This window comes from Capricornis sumatraensis, chromosome 11 (genome assembly GCF_032405125.1).
Source record: "Capricornis sumatraensis isolate serow.1 chromosome 11, serow.2, whole genome shotgun sequence".
In the NCBI taxonomy this organism is placed as follows: Eukaryota; Metazoa; Chordata; class Mammalia; order Artiodactyla; family Bovidae; genus Capricornis; species Capricornis sumatraensis.
In genome coordinates, this window is record NC_091079.1 from 30,255,295 (window position 1) to 30,275,103 (window position 19,809).

Below are 19,809 nucleotides of genomic sequence, written 5' to 3' on the forward strand. Positions count from 1 at the left end.
GTGTGTGTGTTCTCTTTTGGGAAAAGGGGCCTGTTTTATCCAAATGTTTGCCTTCCTAGACTGCCCTTCTAAGTTTCTTTTCTCATTTTTATCCTGTGGCTTTTGGCTCTACTTTTTGGGAAATTTCCTCAACTTTATCCTCTAATCTTGAATTTCATTTCTGTGATAATAGTTTTAATTTTTAAGAGCTGTTTTCTCAATGTTCCTTTTAAAATTTTGTTGTTTAGTTGCTAAGTCGTGTCCAACTGTTTTGTGATGCCGCTATTGGTAGCCTGCCAGGCTCCTCTGTCCATGGCATTTCCCAGACAAGAAAAACTGGCATGGGTTGCCATTTTCTTCTCTAGGGTATCTTCCTGTCCGAGGGGTCAAACCCAGGGTTCCTGCATTAGCAGGTGAATACTTTACTGACTGAGCCCTCAAAACCCAAGTTTTAGTTTTTCTCAAAAAAAAAAAAAATCACAACAAAAACGGTGCCGTGGAGCTCACATTCCTGCTTGGCAATAACTAGGTAGAGCTGCGGCACAGCTGCCAGGTCCAGGCAGGCCTGCATCCCTCTTGCCTTCTCCAGGGACTCTTCCCAACCTGGGAACTGAACTCGTGTCTCCTGCATTGGCAGGTGGATTCTTTACCACTGAGCCACCAGGGTGTGGCCCTCCCAGTTGCTTTTTGTTAGTTTTGGCCTCGTCTGTTTCTCAGATATCTGATGATGCTTGTCAGCTCCCATTTTGGGGGACGGGCGTCAAAAATCAGACTGGAAACTCTGAGCAGTGGGTGGAGCTTAGCGACTGAGCTTCACTGGCAGGCAGCAGAGTGCTCAGCTTGGTTGCATGTTAGAATCAGCTGGGGAGCTCTCGAACGGCCCGATACCTGTTCTCACTGCGAAACAACTAAATCAGACTTGCGGGGGTGGGACCCGGCATTAGCAATTTTTAAAGCACCCGTTGATTTCTGTGTGTACCCAACGCTGAGGACCTCTGCTGTGCCTTTCTTTGTGGAAACCGAACTTCTACATCAGCAGGACTTTCTCTTGTGCCGGGTCTCCAGAAGAATTCTCTAGAGAATCCTCTTGAAGAATCCTCCAAGAATCCTCCTGGCAGAAAGGAGTCAGTCAACTGGGAAAGACTGCGCTCATAACTCCCAGCTGGGAGAGAAGGTGAGGCAAGGGTTGACCTGGAACGTTCCATGAAAAAGAGGCTTTCTCTGGCCACTTGTGTGCCCCTCTAGTGACAGGAGAGACTTCCAGAATGTATCCTTCTGTTGTCTTTTTGCTGGGTGGAAAGAGAAAAGAGAGCAATAGGCACCCAGAGTTAATTATCATGACATTAACAAACAAACAAACAAAAAACCCCAAGAACTTTGCAATACCGGGGAAAACAACAGGGGGAGGCTGAGGTACCTTGCACTGCTTTACGGGCTCTGAGCCCAAGGCCACAGCTTTATTTATTTATCTTTGTCTGCGCTGGCGCCTCTCCAGCTGTGGTGCTCAGGCTTCTCATTGCAGTGGCGTCTCTTGTGCAGCACCGGCTCTAGGGCCCGCGGGCTTCAGTAATTGTGGTCCTTAGAGCACAAGCTCAGTGGTTGTGGTGCTCGGGCTTAGTTGCCCCACAACATGTGGGATCTTCCTGCACCAGGGATCAAACCCATGCCTGCTGCATTGTCAGGCGGATTCCTTACCACTGAGCCACCAGGGAAGTCCCGGAGTTTTACAAAATAAATCCTTCATTTTCATCTGCTTGGTTGAGACCTTGTAGAGAGGGGAGATGGGATGGGGAGGAGAAGACGAGGCATTGCTTCTGGGAAGAGGGGCTGACCCTGAACACAAGGAAGTGTGTGGGGGGAAGTGAAGCTATATTAATGAGAAGAATAACCACACCTGTAGCCAGCTCGCCTCTTCTTCCCCAGGCAAGCCAGGTGAACTCTCTAAAGGAAGCTAAGACTCCTGAACCCCTCTCCCACCACACCCTGACCCCTCTGAAGACGCTGGGTGTTCTGTGTGAAGAGACAAGCAAATGCCTCTCCTGGGCGCGGGAACCCAAGCTCCGGGCATTTAGTAAATCCGTACAAGACAGGACAGAGTCCAGGCCAACCGTGCAGGGCTTCTCAGAGCCCAGGTAAGTTCTTTCTTTTTTCACGCCAGTAGAAACAGGCTCCAAGCAGTCTTTTGTGTTGGAAGAGACACTGGTCTCAGTTCAGGTGGTGTGGAAGAAAGAAAAACTTCCTACCCTCCATCTTTGTGCAGAGAGCGGGTTTGGACAGAGGTGCTCATGCTGGTGTTGAAAACAATTTGCACAAGGTGAGAGCTGTGATTTAGGTTTTATTTGGGGACAAAATGAGGACCGCAGCCCAGGAGACAGGCTTCAGATAGCTCTGAGAAACTGCTCCGAGGAGGCGAGGGAGGAGCTGGGACACATAGGAGCTTTGCAACCAAGAGCAGGTGGTCTGAACATCAGAAGATCACTGTTAATTAGAGAGACCAGATATGTCAAGTTAAGGAAGTTAGCGCTTTTTCTATGTATGGGAAGAGGTAGTCTCGGAGAAGGCAATGGCACCCCACTCCAGTACTCTTGTCTGGAAAATTCCATGGACGGAGGAGCCTGGTAGGCTGCAGTCCATGGGGTCATGGAGAGTTGGACACGACTCAGTGACTTCACTTTCACTTTTCACTTTCATGCATTGGAGAAGGAAATGGCAACCCACTCCAGTGTTCTTGCCTGGAGAATCCCAGGGATGGGGGAGCCTGGTGGACTGCCATCTGTGGGGTTGCACAGAGTCAGACACGACTGAAGTGACTTAGCAGCCGCAGCAGCAGTCTGGGCTCACTGAAATCTTTCCTTTCATATGCATCTCGGCTATGTGAGACCAATATTCCATGTTTTCACATCCTGCCTGGGGACGAACAAGATGAATTAAAAAAAGGGTTATGTGGCATCTACGCAAACACTAGAGGAAAGAAAGACAGAGGCAGAAACCATTTGGGTAGAGAAGTTAAAGAAGAGCCCACAGTGTCCTTAATTATTTTGTATCAAAGTGAAATAATCTCAGTAAAACAAGACCTTAAAGATGAGAAGAAGAGACAACAAGACTTAAGCCAAAAGGGAGACTGCAAAGCTAAGGGACCAAATTGAAGATCAGGATGACAATTTCTGAGCTAAGAGATTAGGAAAGCAATAGAATGATGATTGAAGTTGAGGGCTGACTCACAAGTATTGAGGAAAGGCCAGCCATGATCTCAGAGAATACAAAAGGGAAAAGGAGAGATTATAGCAAATAGACAAGGTAAAATGTATTTAGAGGACCCAGAGGACATTTGTGGGCTTCCCAGGTGAGGCTGGAGAAGGCGATGGCACCCTACTCCACTACTCTTGCCTGGAAAATCCCATGGACGGAGGAGCCTGGTAGGCTGCAGTCCATGGGGTCTCAAAGAGTCGGACATGACTGAGCGACTTCACTTTCACTTTTCACTTTCATGCATTGGAGAAGGAAATGGCAACCCACTCCAGTGTTCTTGCCTGGAGAATCCCATGGACTGGGGAGCCTGGTGGGCTACCATCTATGGGGTCACACAGAGTCAGACATGACTAAAGCGACTTAGCAGCAGCAGGAGCAGGTGAGGCTAGTGGTAAAGAACCCACCTGCCAATGCAGGAGACATAAGAGACGTGGGTTCGATCCCTGAGTGGGGAAGATCCCTTGGAGGAGGGCATGGCAACCCGCTTCAGTATTCTTGCCTGGAGAATCCCAGGGACAGAGGAGCCTGGTGGGCTACAGTCCATGGGGTCGCAAAGAGTCAGACACAAATGAGGGGACTTAGCACAGCACAAGGACATTTGGTGACTGAGAAAGAGAGAATTCAACAAACAGAATGTGTAGTGTGTTTAGTGATTTGAGTGAATCTTCCTTAAATGAAGGAAGAACTGAACCCACAGCTCAGAAGGCACTGTCTGAAAACTCCCAGGCTGACTGACAGAGGCACAGGTATAATTGTGTGTGTGTGTGTGTGTTGCACGGTGGCGGGGAGGTAGTTATAAGTTTGAAACAATTCCAGACATACAAGAACACTTCAGAATGAAAAAGAACTCTTGTTTTAAATATTTTATCACATTTCCTTGATCACATGCTTCTCTATCCATCCATCTATTTCACCTTATTTTCTAATATATTTCCAAGTAAGTTACAGATGTCAGTACACTTTACCCAATGCAATTCAGAATGCTTATTCATGAGAGTTCAACCTTTGTGTACATTGCTTTGAAGTAAAATTAACATGCAATGAAATTCTCAGATCTTTAGATACTATTTGTTGAGTTTGGACAAACGCATAAAGCTTTAGCAAGATACAGAGTTACAGAGTATTTCCATCACCCTAGAGTGTTCCCTCTGGTCTTTATTGATCTCTGTCCACCCAAACTGGAGTGGCAGAAGGCGGGGCTCCATGTTCCCTGTGCACTGAGGATGCTCACAGCTAGACCAGGGTGCAGCCAGGCCTCTCTGGACTCAGCGCCCCCGGGGAGGGCTCAGGCCTCAGCCAGCTGCTGCAGCACCAAGAGGGACACGTACAGGGCAGACAGGGGCTTCTTGGCCTCCAGGTCCCAAGTCCCCTTGGGGTTGTCGGGTGCCACCCTCAGGCCACACTCCTGCAGCAGGCCAAAGGTGACGGCCAACCCCTCTTCCTGCAGCAAGGCAAGGAGCTTGGGATCCAGGGTAAAGGGAATGTTCCAGGGGTACCGGAAGTTGGGTTCCAGGATGCTCTTCACCTGGAGGAAACAGGGTCAGCTGTTGCAGGCCAGCCTTTGAGGTTGGGAATCAAGACCTTCTATCCTGGGAGCCAGGGCCTCTCAGGGAAATAGGAGGAGAGCGATGGAGTCAAGGGGCCCAGAATGCTCATCCTATTCTGACCCGTGGTCAGGGTGAGCTTGGATATGTTTCTGAAAATTGTTGAGCTTTGGTTCCTCAGCTGCCAAATAGTGATACTAACATCGACCTTGCTAAATAGTGTTATCTGCAGTTACGTGTATATGTGTATCTGCAATGTGTGCATGTATGTGCGTACATCTGTACACACATGTACTTACATATACATATATGTGGAGGAAGACAATTTGCAAATGGTAACCATATGAGAAAAGCATGAGCCCCCAAACGTGCATTCCTGTGTGGCTCTTTTAGAACTGTGGGAACCCTCTGCTGGGGTTGCCATGGAAATGGAGACCCTCCTGAGGTGGACCCCATCCCCTGGGCCTGCTTCCCAGAGGGAGAGGCAGCCAGGGAGTTCCCAGGAGCCACATCCTGCTCCCCAGTGCCAGCAGGATCCTCTCTTTCCTCAGGATCATTCTTATCCCCGGTTCCCTCGCCCTTGTCCCAGGACGCTGGCCTGTAGGGGTTGATTTCTCACCAGCTCCTGCTGCTGGAGCAGGATCTTCTTCTCCATGGACCAGGCCAGCAGCTCATGTTGGATGTCACTCAGCACTGGGGACAAGGGGACATTTGGGGAGAGAGAGTAATGAGGAGTCAGTGCTTTTTACCTCACTGTGAACTAGGGGACCCCAAGAGAGGAGAACCCTGAGGCAGAGGAATAAAACCCGTTAGGCATGAAGGTCAAGTTCCCTCCTGCTCTTGGGATGGTCTCCAGGATGCTCTGTAACACAGTCCAGACTGGAGCCTGGAATCATCCACACCCAGTGATAGGTTGGATGGACTTGGGCTGGTCTTTCTAGGTCTGGGCTGGTTCTATATCCTATGGTAAATTTATCTCACTGAGCTCTCCTGACCTTGCAGAGACGTATGATGTGAGATGAAGGTCATTAGAAAGATTTTAGAGAGGTGTGTGTGCATGCGTGCTAAGTTGCTTCAGTCATGTCCAACTCTTTGTGACCCATGGACGGTAGCCCTCCCCACTCCTCTGTCCAGGGGATTCTCCAGACAAGAATACTGGGGGGAGTTGCCATGCCCTCCTCCAGGGGATCCTCCCCACCCAGGGATCCAACCTACATCTCTTATGTTTCCTGCATTGGCAGGCGGGTTCTTTATCACGAGCACCACCTGGGAAGCCCTCATTAGAGAGGAGGCAGATGGCATCTAATCCCTTCCTTTCGGGTCTAGAGGCCAAATTTATGATGTTCCCACATTTCCCTCAAGTCCCTCTTACCCAGTAAGGCTTCAAGGAGGTAAATGATATGTTTTGACTCAAGCCACACATTTCTTGAGTCTTCCTGCATCTCACTTAGGAAGCTGCCCGTATGAATCCAAAGCTTCCCATCCAGCTAGAGGAGACCCGTATAAGTAGTTAAGACAACAACAACAATAGTAGTAATAGCAATAGATATTGTGGTACAATTCTGCCAGTATCTTTTGAGTTTACAAGTGATTAGCTCAGGCAGGAGGGGGAGGGCTCTTTACCAGGAGATTCCAAGCAGCTGCAGCACGTGGGCTGCACGCTCTGGACCTGGTCACTGTGCTGGGCCAGTGTCTGGGGTCCCCTCCTCAGCCCTCCTTCCCTGGGTATCTCAGTTGTCGACCTCCTAAACTTGCCCCTTCAGAGCTCTGATCAGCCTTAGGGAGAGTGGGACCCCCTTCTCACCATGTCTGTGAGGTCCTGCAGAGCCCCTCGGTCCTTGAGCTTGGCCAGGATGGTATGGAAAAGAGCATCTCGAATGTCCCTGGGGAGCTCGGCCACTGCCTCCATTTCCCTGGAAACCTCATTTTGTAGGGACTTGAAATCTGTCCTCAACATCAACATCAACCAGAAAGTGGGGGACAATTCTTTGATTAGAAGGTTTGTGGTGTGATAAGCCGGGCACCTCCATCCCACTTATCTGCCAACCAAAAGCATTTCTGTGGACGGCGTGTTTGAACTCTGAGGATGGAGCTATCACAATAGGCTAGAAAGGTGGGCGGTCCTAGTGCTGAGAAGGGGCCGGGGGGTAGAGGGTGGGGGGAGTAGAAGGCTGGGAGGTGAGAAGGAGATTCTGGAAAGAGGTCACAGGAAGTGGAAGAAAATTACCAAGTGCTCAGTTCTGGGTCATGTCTAGAACAACGTGGATTCCTGTGATGGGCTCTAGAGATGAGAATCCTAGGTGCTCTGGGCCCAGTTTCCACATGTATTGAGTGGGATGTTATGTGGATTACATGTGTTTACTAAGTAAAATGCTTGTGGGGGTAGCACCTGGCATGCATAGATTATCCATCTCATTGTGTAACTGCCTGTATCATCTGTGACCACAGACACAATCAAGGCATGGTGTTGGGGGTTCTCTGCTTCTCCTAGGAGACTTCAGGTGGCCTCCAGATGGTCTACTAAGAGGAAGCAGTCCAGTGAGGCAGGAATTTCTGTTTGGCCCGTGGCTGTATCCCCACTGCTCAGAATAATGCCTGTTGCTAGAACAGTTTTCAGCAAGGGTTTGTTGTGTGCATGCATCCGTGTGTGAGTGAATGAATGAGTGGGGCTGTACAAAGCGTCGACTGGGAAGTATAGCTCAGTTTTGTAAGTTCATGCACAACACCTTTTGGGTACTTAGCTTTGCATTTTCCACCCAGGAAGCCCCAGGTTTCTTCTTCATAAATACTGACCTTGGCAAATGGGTTCCTGTATTCTTCCTGGAAAGAGTCACAAGGGATCATCTCCCTTTCTCATTCCCCAGGTTTACTCTTGAGACGTTTTAGAGGGTCGTGCCCTCCTAACACCTCCTTCCTTTTGTTTAACCTCTTCCTCCCCCCATTCCAGCCCATCCCTCCACCTCCTTGGCCTTCCCAGACCCTTCCCATTCCACAGAAACTAGGGCCAGGCCCCAGGGCAGTGGTGGCAAAGGCAGGGGCCATCTCCAGACGTGTATTTGCCATTAGGACCCCACCCAATCCCAGCAAACACACACTCACCAATTGGGAGGATGAGACGTCTTATGGTGCCTAGAAGGGAAATTTAATTCCCCATCCAAGAGTTAGTCTGTGAGGACACTCGGTTTCTCTGAACTTCTGCCCCTTACTTCCCTGAACCCCCCTCTTTCTGTCCACCCCTTCTCCTTGCCCAGGCGCCAGAGCCAGTGCCATGGGTAAGGACAGCAAAGGCAAGCACATGGGACTTGGGTTGTGACGGGAGGCTTCGGGAAGGGATCGGAGCCCACTCTCCTGGCTGTAAGATCACCCACTCACCCATCGCTGATTGCATCTGCCATTTCTCTGGAAAGATAAGCAGAAGGGATCATTCGCCAAGAGTTAACCTCCCCTCCCCCAAAACACACACAAACACAAACCCCCATTAGCTGTCCTGGTATTCAAAGGAGAAAAGTGGCTTTCTCTGTGGCCACAAAGGTCTATGGCTTGTGAAAGACAGAAAAGATAGCAGGCTATGGAGGAAGGAGGGTAGTTTTCCTCTGGGTCTGCATTGCAGATTAACACCTGGGCTAAACACCTTGCACTCCTCTTAATAGCATCCAGAGAGGGTCAGGGCTCAGCAGGGCCTGGGGGCTTGGCAGAGAACCTGCCCCACTGAGGAACTCATCATCTTCGGAAAAGGCTTTCTGCTTGTCATCCTCTGAGATGGAAAGAATTTCTGGATGGGGAAGAAGGCAGGTCAGGAGAGCCCAGGTTATTCCTGGTGGAGGGGTCCGATCCCAATTTCCTGGCTCTAAAATGACTCACTTACCTAGTGACATCCGCAGCTCCTGCAGTTTCTTGCTGAGGTGCTTTTTCTCCCCTCCCATCTCCTCTCCCTCCTCCTCCCAGCCTCTCTAACTCCTCCCTGTTCCCCTCTTATTTCTCACCTCTCAGCTGACACAATGCCTGGAGACAGGGAACCTTGGCAAGTACCGCCACCCCCTCCCCCACCCCCAGGCCTCTGCTTCAGGATTCAGAAGAGAGAGGTGGCTGTCTGGGGGCCAAGGGGCCTGTGTCTGGGTCAAGGGCAGGGGAAGAAATGAGAAGGTGGTGGAGAACCTGGCTGGAGGAGTCTTTCCTGTAGGACTGAGTGCCTTGTGTGGCTGCTGCCTTGAAACTGAGGTCTAGGCACAGACCCCGCCCAACTCAGGAACTCATCTTCTGGGAAGGTTTTCCGCTTGTCATCATCTGAGATGAGAAGAATGGCTGCAAGGGGAAGAAGCCAAGTCAGGAGAGCCCAGGTTATTCCTGCTGAATCCTTTCACACGTGTGCACCCATAGCCCTCTCCCTTCACGCTCCGGCCTGAAGGGTGCAGAGAGGCCCCGCACGCCCCCTCGTGGTCAGGGCTGTGATGATCCTCTTTCTCCTGAGTCCCGCTGTCTTTGGTTCCTACGGGCTAATACCTAGAGATCTCTTCAAGAAAATTAGAGATACCAAGGGAACATTTTATACAAAGATGGGCTCAATAAAGGAGAGAAATGATAGGGACCTAACAGAAGCAGAAGATATTGAGAAGAGGTTGCAAGAATACACAGAAGAACTGTACAAAAAAGATCTTCATGACCCAGATAATCACGATGGTGTGATCACTCACCTAGAGCCAGACATCCTGGAATGTGAAGTCAAGTGGGGCTTAGGAAACATCACTACAAACAAAGCTAGTGATGGACTTCCAGTTGAGCTATTTCAAATCCTGAAAGATGAAGCTGTGAAAGTGCTGCACTCAATATGCCAGCAAATTTGGAAAACTCAGCAGTGGCCACAGGACTGGAAAAGGTCAGTTTTTATTCCAATCCCAAAGAAAGGCAATGCCAAAGAATGCTCAAACTACCGCATAATTGCACTCATCTCACATGCTAGTAAAGTAATGCTCAACATTCTCCAAGCCAGGTTTCAGCAATACGTGAACCGTGAACTTCCAGATGTTCAAGCTGGTTTTAGAAAAGGCAGAGGAATCGGAGATCAAATTGCCAACATCCGATGGATCATGGAAAAAGCAAGAGAATTCCAGAAGAACAGCTTCTTCTGTTTTATTGACTATGCCAAAGCCTTTGACTGTGTGGATCACAATAAACTGGAAAATTCTGAAAGAGATGGGAATACCAGACCACCTAACCTGCCTCTTGAGAAATCTGTATGTAGGTCAGGAAGCAACAGTTAGAACTGGACATGGAACAACAAACTGGTTCCAAATAGGAAAAGGAGTACGTCAAGGCTGTATATTGTCACCTTGTTTATTTGACTTATATATGCAGAGTACATCATGAGAAACGCTGGGCTGGAGGAAGCACAAACTGGAATCAAGATTGCTGGGAGAAATAGCAATAAACCTCAGCTATGCAGATGACACCACCCTTATGGCAGAAAGTGAAGAAGAACTAAAGAGCCTCTTGATGAAGGTGAAAGAGGAGAGTGAAAAAGTTGGCTTTCAACATTCAGAAAACGAAGATCATGGCATCTGGTCCCATCACTTCATGGCAAATAGATGGGGAAATACTGGAAACAGTGGTTGACTTTATTTTGGGAGGCTCCAAAATCACTGCAGATTGTGATTGCAGCCATGAAATTAAAAGACGCTTACTCCTTGGAAGGAAAGTTATGATCAACCTAGATAGCATATTTAAAAGCAGAGACATTACTTTGCCAACAAAGGTCCATCTAGCAAAGACTATGGTTTTTCCTGTGGTCATGTATGGATGTGAGAGTTGGACTGTGAAGAAAGCTGAGTGCAGAAGAATTGATGCTTTTGAACTGTGGTGTTGGAGAAGACTTTTGAGAGTCCCTTGGACTGCAAGGAGATCCAACCAGTCCATTCTAAAGGAGATCAGCCATGGGTGTTCATTGGAAGGACTGATGTTGAAACTGAAACTCCAATCCTTTGGCCACCTGATGCGAAGAGCTGACTCATTTGAGAAAACCCTGATGCTGGGAAAGATTGAAGGCAGGAGGAAAATGGGATGACAGAGGATGAGATGGCTGGATGGCATCATGGACACAATGGACATGGGTTTGGGTGGACTCTGGGAGTTGGTGATGGACAGGGAGGCCTGGTGTGCTGCGATTCATGGGGTCACAAAGAGTTGGACACGACTGAGTGACTTAACTGAACTGAACACTTAGAAAACATGTTTTTGAAAATGAGGCTCCTTCTCATCCCTTCCTAAATAAATAACACTTTGTCATTTCCCACACTTGTTAATAACACTACCATCTCCTGATGCCCTCTACACAGTCTCTGGTCTCTCTCTAAATTAGCCGTGAATCCCATCTTTGTCTCTGCTTTCAGTAGGACTGGCCCTTTTTCTGGAAGCTGAGGTCCTCTGACCCCATGAGAATGGAGAGCTCGATTCTTTTCAACTGCTGTCGACAGGCGGCAACTGATGCCAGCACCCGGCCTTGATGAGATGCTACAGAGAGGGTGCTATAGGTGTGTGTGTGTGTGTGTGCATGTGCGAGTATTGAGGGCATCCTCTCCCCTTGGACCTCAGCTGTGTCAGGATGGGGTGTGTGTGTGTGTGTGTTGAGGGCATCCTCTCCCCTTGGACCTCAGCTGTGTCAGGACAGTGTGTGTGTGTGTGTGTTGAGGGCACCTTCTGCCCTTGGACCTCAGCTGTGTCAGGACAGCGTGTGTGTGTGTGTGTGTGTGTGTGTGTGTGTGTTGAGGGCACCTTCTCCCCTTGGACCTCAGCTGTGTCAGGATGGCCTCTAGCTGGGTCTCAGCATTTGAGAGAGGGGACACCAAGGATGCTGAGCTGTGTTCCCAGTGCTCACCATTCCTCCTGGGTGTGTGGTTGATGTTTGATGACACTAGTTCACTGATGTGAAGTCAGAACCTAAAGCGAGGGTATGTGTATTGGGGGCTGTGCACTTTGAGGCTAGTGAGGGAAAGACATATTAATAGATAGATTCCTGTGTTCTGTTGTTGGGGTGTCCCTGGTGGCTCAGATGGTAGAGAATCTGCCTGCAATGCGGGAGACCTGGGTTCGATCCCTGGGTTGGGAAGACGCCCTGGAGGAGGAAATGGCCTTACATCTGCAGTTGTGTTTCTGACGAGCCACTGTGTTATGAGCTTTACCTGGGCTTACGGGGCTCTGTGGCTCCCCCCAGGTGAGCTGCCGAGAGCGGCAGGGCCTTGAATGCATAGACTTGGTCGGGATCAGGGCTGCTCTTTGCCTGGTGCTAAGGACACCCCGCGTTGGGCCCCCTTGTGTCCGTCTCCGCGTGGGACACTGCCTCTGGGTCTCTGTGTGCTCATGGTTCACTCTTGCAGGCTTGGAGGTGGCTGTGGGAGGCTGAGAAACCGTGCTCCTCACCTCCCCCAGCAGGGAGGGAAGCCAGGGTGGCCTCTGGGCCGTCTCCCACTCCCCCCACCCCTTTCAGGCCCTGCTCACCTCGGCCATTCTCCCGGAACACCAGCTGCTTCCTCTTATAGGCCATCACGGTGCCCTGGGGCAGAGTCAGCGTCCTTTCTCTCACTTTGAGAACTGACCCGTCTCCTGTGCTCTGGGGAGGGAAGCCAGGCAATACGGTCATGTGTGCATGAACTTCTAAAAGCTCTCGAGCCGAGGACCCAGCAGCCTCCTGCCCTCCCACCCCCCATCCTGGTCCTGATTTCTGGTTACCCGTTGTTTTTTCTTCTTTGGTCCAGTATTTACCTTCACATCTCTCAATGTCATGTTTTTATTGCATGTATATGGGTGCCCTGTGGACCAGTCAAGCTAACACACAAAACTAACTGTCACATGGAGTTATTCCTGTATTCTAGGAGACCTGGACGCTGATTAACATATATCCTCATATGACCTGGATGAGTGGGATGGTGGGGGGCTGGGAGGGAGGCTCATGGGGGAGGGGATATATGTGTACATGGCCAATCCAGTTCACTTACAGCAGAAACTAACACAGCATTGCAAAACAATTACACACCAGTAAAAAAAAAAAAATGTATCATCATAGCTCTTTGTAGATGCTATTATTTTAATTATTTTGGATCAGGGAGCTGTTCCTCAGAAACACACACAATGTCTTCAGGCAGCCTCATGAGTCACTGGCTCTCCAGAATCAGCTCTGTGCTTTGATTCCCCAGGATGCCTGCTACCCTTGAGTTCCTAAGAGAGAGTCCAGTGTAGACCAAGGCCACGGGGAGCTCTGACATATTGAAACACAGGCGGTACCAGGCAAAACTGATGCGGCCGTGAATCAGGGTGAGAAGCTAGCTGTTTTAACAGCATCTCAGCCCTGGAGCTGATATTTAGAACCTTGCTGGACCCTGTGAGCAGTTGTGCTATGTGAAAGGATACTGGTTTTCTCTTATTCTCGCAAAGTCCAGTTGCCCAGCCCAAGCAGATGGAAACCCAAAGCTGAACATCAAAATGTCCTTCAGATTGGAGTCATGTTTTATTTATTTCAGGTTTCTTTGGAATCAAATGATGCAGGTGGGATCTGGCCTCTCCCAGGACAAATTAACCAATTTGGGGAAAGCTAGTTCATATTTCAGGCTTTTTTCCCCCCCTTTTATTTCCTAAATCTCTTAAATGAGGACAACTTACACACAGTATATTGCATAGAAAACGCGTTATAACACACACACAATTTCTTTATCTCCGGGAATCCTAGCTGATATTGCATACATATTTGATATATTAATTTGTCTAAGTCAATTTTGAAAGATTATAATTGGCCATCATGAGTGAGTTGTGTACATCATATGTGCTTGAATGTATTTAACTCTGAATCTATAAACTTTCTGCTTCAGGTATCACAGTATTTAGGGTGTTTTAACTGCCAAAGTTTTGTTTTGTGTTAATGATTCCTTGGGCTTCTCAGGTGGCTCAGTGATAAAGAACCTGCCTGCAATGCAAGAAACACAAATTCGATCCCTGACTGGATTGGGAAGATCCCCTGGAGAAGGAAATGGTGACCCACTCCAGTATTCTAGCCTGAGAAATCTTATGGACAGAGGAGCCTGGTGGGCTACAGTCAGTCCATAGGTCTCAGAGCTGGACGTGAGTTAGCGACTAAACAATAATTCCTCGTTTCCTCTAGCAAACCACACAGGAATATAGTACAGCGACTACACTTTAGTAATTTCAAGGATCTATCATTTGCCCAAAGCAAGATATAATCCCAAATAATTAAATCTATTGCCCTTTTTATCACTATGGAATAATCCCATGTACTGAAATACTAAAGGGGGGATGTTAGATGGACTCTCAGGTCAGGGGTCAGGCTTCCTCAGCACATGAGAAGTGGGGAGTAATCCCACTCACCCCACCTACCCAAAACCAGGTCCTAAGTAATGACTCCACTCACCCCAGCCCCTAAAAACAGGTCCTAGGAGGGCCCAGGGTCCCTGGGAAGGGACGCTGGGCTGGCTGTGCTCTTGGGGCCCTACCCCTCTTCAGGACAACACGATACCTTGGCATAAAAACTCCAAGGGACAGAGAATTGGCCCGCGGCATTCACACTGCTGCTGTCCTGCAGGACGGTTCTGTTGCTCAGTTTCACAGCCTCTGTCACCACATACAGGTTGTCCCCTCTGGTCCTGCACTCCTTCAGAAATGACGGCTCTTGATCCAACACTTTCCTAGCGGACATAAAGGAGGAGGAGGGTCAGAGTGCGAAAGAGATGGCTTCTCAGGTTTCTCCTCTCCTTAGGACCTGAAGCGTGCAGAGCCTGTGTGGAGCCCTAAACGGTGGGAAGGTTCTGGCCTATAGGCTAAGAAGGATGTCTCTGGCATGCATGATGGAGAGGCCCCCTTCTTTTATGGAGGGATGGATGTGAGTATGCAAGCCACCTTCCTAAGGCTTTCCAAAATTATGTTATTGCTCTTAGAGGGCAGTTTATAGATCTCCAGCTCTAGGGCCTCTGACCAGAAGATCCAGAAGTAGACAAGTCTAGATGGTGAAGAACAGTCCTTAGGAGATCCTGCTGTCAAACCTGGGGACCTCCACACCCACCCTTGTCCAGAGACATACTCAGGGTGGGACGTGGAGCACACAGGTAAAGTATGATGACGCTGGGAGGATTTTGGATGATTTTTTTCTTGACTAGTATGGGTAGGTGTTTATGGATTGAACATCCTTGGTAGGTGGGTAGGCCTGGCTTGAAGATGTAAGTTTGGGTGGGAGATGCGAGCGGTGTGAAGTCCTGAAGACAAATTTCATCTCCATTTCATTTCTGAGACTCATCTTTGATTCCACTCAAGGCCCCTGCTAGGGGTGGTGCCCCGGATACCGGCCGTGTGGAAGCCTGAGAAACTCTTAGATTGCTTTTCAGTGGAGGGGGTCACTGAGGATCCAGGGCTGAGCTTTCCCATGGCCTTTGGAGTGCAGTTCAAGCCACTTATTTTTCAGTTGCTAAGTCATGTCTGACTCTTTGAGATCCCATGATCTACAGCTTGCCAGGCTCTTCTGTACTCCACTGTCTCCCAAAGTTTGCTCAAATTCTTGTTCATTGAGTCAGTGATGCTCTCTAACCATCTCATCCTCTGCCGCCCCCTTCTCCTTCTGCCTTCAATCTTTCCCAGCATCAGGGTCTTTTCCAATGAGCTAGCTCTTCTCATCAGGTGGTCAAAATATTGGAGCTTCAGCAAGAGTCCTTCTGATGAATATTCACAGTTGATTTCCTTTAGGATTGACAGGTTTGATCTTGTAGTCGAAGAGACTCGCAAGAGTCTTCTGTAGCACAACAATTCGAAAGCATCAATTCTTCGGCACTCAGCCTTCTTTATGGTTCGACTCTTACATCCGTATGTGACTACTGGAAAACCATAGCTTTGACTAGATGAACTTTTTCGGCAAAGTGATACACTGTCTAGGTTTGTCATCGCTTTCCTTCTAAGAAGCAGTCATCTTTTAATTTCATGGCTGCAGTCTCTGTCCTCAGTGATTTTGGAGCCCAGGAAAATAAAATCTGTCACTGTTTCCACTTTCCCCCCTTCTTTTTGCCCTGAAGTGATAGGATCGGATGCCATGATCTTAGTTTTTTTTTAATGTTGAATTTCAACTCAACTTCTTCACTCTGCTCTCAAGCTGCTTATCTGGTGTCTAAGGGCTGTGTTATCTGATATCTACTTACTTCCTGAGCCTCATTTTCCATCACCTTCATCTTGGTTGGCTAAGCTGCAGCCTCCCCCCTCCAACATCTTGACAATACCCACCTCTACCCTGCCTCATTGCCTTTAACCCCTCCTCTGGATCCCTTTCATCCTGCTCTGCTTGCTTCTTTTATTCTTTAGGTCTGAACTGAACTCAGCCCCTCCGAGACCTAAACAGACTACCCTCCCTCCAGGCATTCTCTGTTGCTTCTTCTTGTCTTACCTTCACAAGACAAGATGTGAGCCCCCATCACAAACTGTGATTACCTTTGTAGCTGAAACACATTGCAGCCTCCACATCCCATTTGTTAAAAATCTAACTGCCTTTTTATATTTAAAGCTTTGATCTCAGACTTACTTATCTTACTTGAAACTAGCTGATACAATTTATTCTAGAAATTTTCTCTTTATTCATCAAGGAGAAAAATGGTTTTTATTTTCTTAGTTCCAGAAACCCAAATATTTTCCTGCAAGACAGTCTTTGCAGATGCTATTTCCAATAAGGGCTGGCAAGACACAAGGAAGATAGAAATTGGGCAATGCCCTGTCAAAGTAACTTCTGTTGAGTTTCTAGTTGCTTCCTTAACACGGGCTTCCACCTTTGTTGCCATCATAAAAATCTATTTAAACTGGCATCTCAGTTTTTAAAAGGTGTAAAGACTTAAGTTCTTTGTTAAGTTCTTAGAGATTCATTGGCTATCCATCTTTGCCTATATGCATGGAGGTAAATTAAATCACTGGAGTTTAATTAAACAGTCTCAGAGTCTTTGTCTCATTTAAATTAGTATTTTATTAATTTATTTTTTATTGATTATTTCCTCACTCCCTGTCCTTTGCCTGTCTACACTAATTAAAAGTGGCTTTCAGTTCAGTTCAGTCGCTCAGTCGTGTCCGACTCTTTGCGATCCTGTGAACTGCAGCTTGCCAGATCTCCCCGTCTATCACTAACTCCTGGAGCTCACTCAAACTCATGTCCATTGAGTCGGTGATGCCATCTAACCACCCCATCCTCTGTCATCTCCTTCTCCTCCTACCTTCAATCTTTCCCAACATCAGGGTCTTTTCCAATGAGTCAACTCTTCACATCAGGTGGCCAAAATATTGGAGTTTCAGCTTTAACATCAGTCCTTCCAGTGAACACCCAGGACTGATTTCCTCTAGGATGAACTGGTTGGATCTTCTTGCAGTCCAAGGGACTCTCAACAGTCTTCTCCAACACCACAGTTCAAAAGCATCAATTCTTCAGTGCTCAGTTTTCTTTATAGTCCAACTCTCACATCCATACATGACCACTGGAAAAACCATAGCCTGACTAGATGGACCTTTGTTGGCAAAGTAGTATCTCTGCTTTTGAATATACTATCTAGGTTGCTCATAACTTTTCTTCCAAGGAGTAAGCGTCTTTTAATTTCATGGCTGCAATCACTATCTGCAGTAATTTTGGAGCCTCCCAAAATAAAGTCAACCACTGTTTCCGGTGTTTCCCCATCTATTTGCCATGAAGTGATGGGACCAGATGCCATGATCTTCGTTTTCTGAATGTTGAAAGCCAACTTTTTCACTCTCCTCTTTCACCTTCATCAAGAGGCTCTTTAGTTCTTCTTCACTTTCTGCCATAAGGGTGGTGTCACCTGCATATTGAGGTTATTGATATTTCTCCTGGCAATCTTGATTCCAGCTTGTGCTTCCTCCAGCCCAGCGTTTCTTATGATGTACTCTGCATAGAAGTTAAATAAGCAGGGTGACAATATACAGCCTTGACGTACTCCTTTTCCTATTTGGAACCAGTCTGTTGTTCCATGTCCAGTTCTAACTGTTGCTTCCTGACCTGCATACAGGTTTCTCAAGATAGGGCAAAGATATTTATATCTTGTTATTATTCAATACCCAGCACGTAATAGCACAGTAATGGGTAACTACTGTTTTAATAAGTGTGTATAAGATAATGACCATTAGTTTCATGAATGAGTGAGTGCATGAATATCTAAGAAGAGCACATGAGATGGGATGTCATTTTCTTCCTTCTGAACCTCAGCAACAAGCTCTGCTAGACGCCTCCTTGCCCATGAGGAGAGCCCTTGGGGCTCCCTGACCAGTTCTTCCTCTCCCCTGGCCTCACCTCTTCTGGAGGTCTTCCCAGTCGCATGGTGAGATGGTGACAGACTGAACCTCCAGGGAGCATTCATAGGACTGGTTAGCCTTCCCCGACACACTCACTTCTAGCCCAGCAGTCACATCCACCTCAGCTGCCCCCTTCCAGACCATTTTGTCAATGAAGACGAATTTTTCTGTTACTACAGGCACTGGGGATAGAAAAAGATGACCTTAGTTTTAGCCAAGAATTCACTCTGGAACAGCCGGTGTGGGAAACAGAATTACTGAGTCCTCTTTTTATCCTAATCCTCTTAAAATATATATATATATATTTGTGAATTTTTATTTACTTAGCCACTCCCCATGGGATCTTACTTTCCCCATCAGGGATTGAACTCAAGTTCTCTACAGTGGAAGTGCAGAGTCTTAACCTCTGGACCACCAGGGAAGTCCCTACCGCATTCCTCTCACTCATGTAAATCTCAGTGGAGAAGCCAGCTGATCAGTTAAAGTCTTAAATGTAAATTACTGCTGAGGACAAACAATACATCTCCCCAGGGGTTGGATAGCAAGGGACGATGTCCTGATTCCAAGAAGGGATGATGTTACTTGCACGCAGATCCAGGAGAGCCCGAGCACCATCTCTCCAGGCATTGTCTCAGCCCCATGGGGCAGCACACCGAACAGAAAATGTTTGGGGTTTAGAGCCAGGCAGACCTGATTTGGATTCCAGTTCTACCAGCTCCTAGGTGTGTAACTGAACAAGGTATTTTGTAAGTTCCAACTTGAAAGTGAAACTGAAGTCGCTCAGTCGTATCTGACTCTTTGAGACCCCATGGACTGTAGCTCCATCCTTGGGATTTTCCATGGCAAGAGTACTGGAGTGGGTTGCCATTTCCTTCTCCAGGGGATCTTCCCCACCCAGGGATTGAATCCGGGTCTCCCGCATTGCAGGCAGCTGCTTTTACCGCCTGAGCCACCAGGGAAGTAAGTTTCCATTTATTCTTATGCAAATGGTCCTATTAATCCCAACTTCAGAGGCTGCTGTAAGGATTCAGTGTGCTAAAAACGTGCCTGGGTCCAGATAATTAGTTAGATTCTCAAAGAAGCGTGGCTCCTTGCCCTGTGCCTTGAGACAAGGCTGGTTTGGTATCCACCTGTGCAGGTGTCTCAGGGGTTTCTTGGGTGCTCGACTGTGACCACCCTCGTGTTCCACTCCTTACCTCCCTCACCCCTGGTTGACACTACCTGGGACTGAAGGGCTTGGCTCCAGGATGTCTGTGAGGGTGCGGTCAACTGGAACATCGGGTCGTTCCCAGAACTGAGAGAGGGTCCTCCTCTTCTTCCGCAGTAGCTTCAGCTGACAGAATTTGTTGGCACTCAGCGGGTTTTGGACGGGCCTGAAGTCTTTGTCGCCAAGCTCTTTGACCAAATTCTTGCTAGTACGCCCAAACAGGGAGGGCATGATGCTAGGAGCGCAGAGGGGAGTACAAATTTCATTTGGGAGAAAGGGGGCAACCTCTGATAGAACTTTGATGTTTTTCCCCAAAGGAATGGACATGATAGGAGATGAATTTAGGTCTTAAACCAGACACAGAAGGGCAACTACTACAAAATCTTATTTATATGCAAATTTTAAATAGCTAAACTCATGGAAGAAGCAGAGAGTATGATGGTGTCCAGGGGTTGGGGGGCGGGAAATGGGGTGATATTGGTCAAAATGTTCAAAGTTTCAGTTATACTGGAT

At 48.0% G+C, this 19,809-nt stretch overlaps 1 protein-coding gene across 1 annotated transcript; it reads right to left on the bottom strand.

Annotated features, from left to right (window-relative positions):
- Nucleotides 1-4,513: 4,513 nt before the first annotated feature.
- Nucleotides 4,514-19,527, bottom strand: LOC138088816 (gasdermin-C-like). The gene is made up of 14 exons (XM_068984172.1): nt 19,311-19,527; nt 18,088-18,271; nt 14,287-14,455; nt 12,261-12,372; nt 9,023-9,074; nt 8,638-8,669; nt 8,482-8,544; nt 8,145-8,171; nt 7,872-7,901; nt 7,566-7,592; nt 6,577-6,716; nt 6,145-6,259; nt 5,392-5,465; nt 4,514-4,753 (listed from the first exon to the last, which is right to left on the bottom strand). Exons 1-14 carry the CDS (start codon nt 19,525-19,527, stop codon nt 4,514-4,516), a joined length of 1,482 nt encoding a protein of 493 aa, XP_068840273.1.
- Between the last annotated feature and the right edge of the window lie 282 nt (nt 19,528-19,809).

Bases quoted from the DNA above. Each gene is read 5' to 3' on its own strand.
- LOC138088816 (XM_068984172.1), bottom strand. From the start codon at position 19,527: ATGCCCTCCCTGTTTGGGCGTACTAGCAAGAATTTGGTCAAAGAGCTT. The intron at 8,670-9,022 runs GTTCCTGAGTTG...AAAGCACCTCAG, and splicing joins AAAACCTTCCCAGAAGATGA to CAAGAAACTGCAGGAGCTGC. The intron at 8,172-8,481 runs GTGGGGCAGGTT...TTATCTTTCCAG, and splicing joins CGAAGATGATGAGTTCCTCA to AGAAATGGCAGATGCAATCA.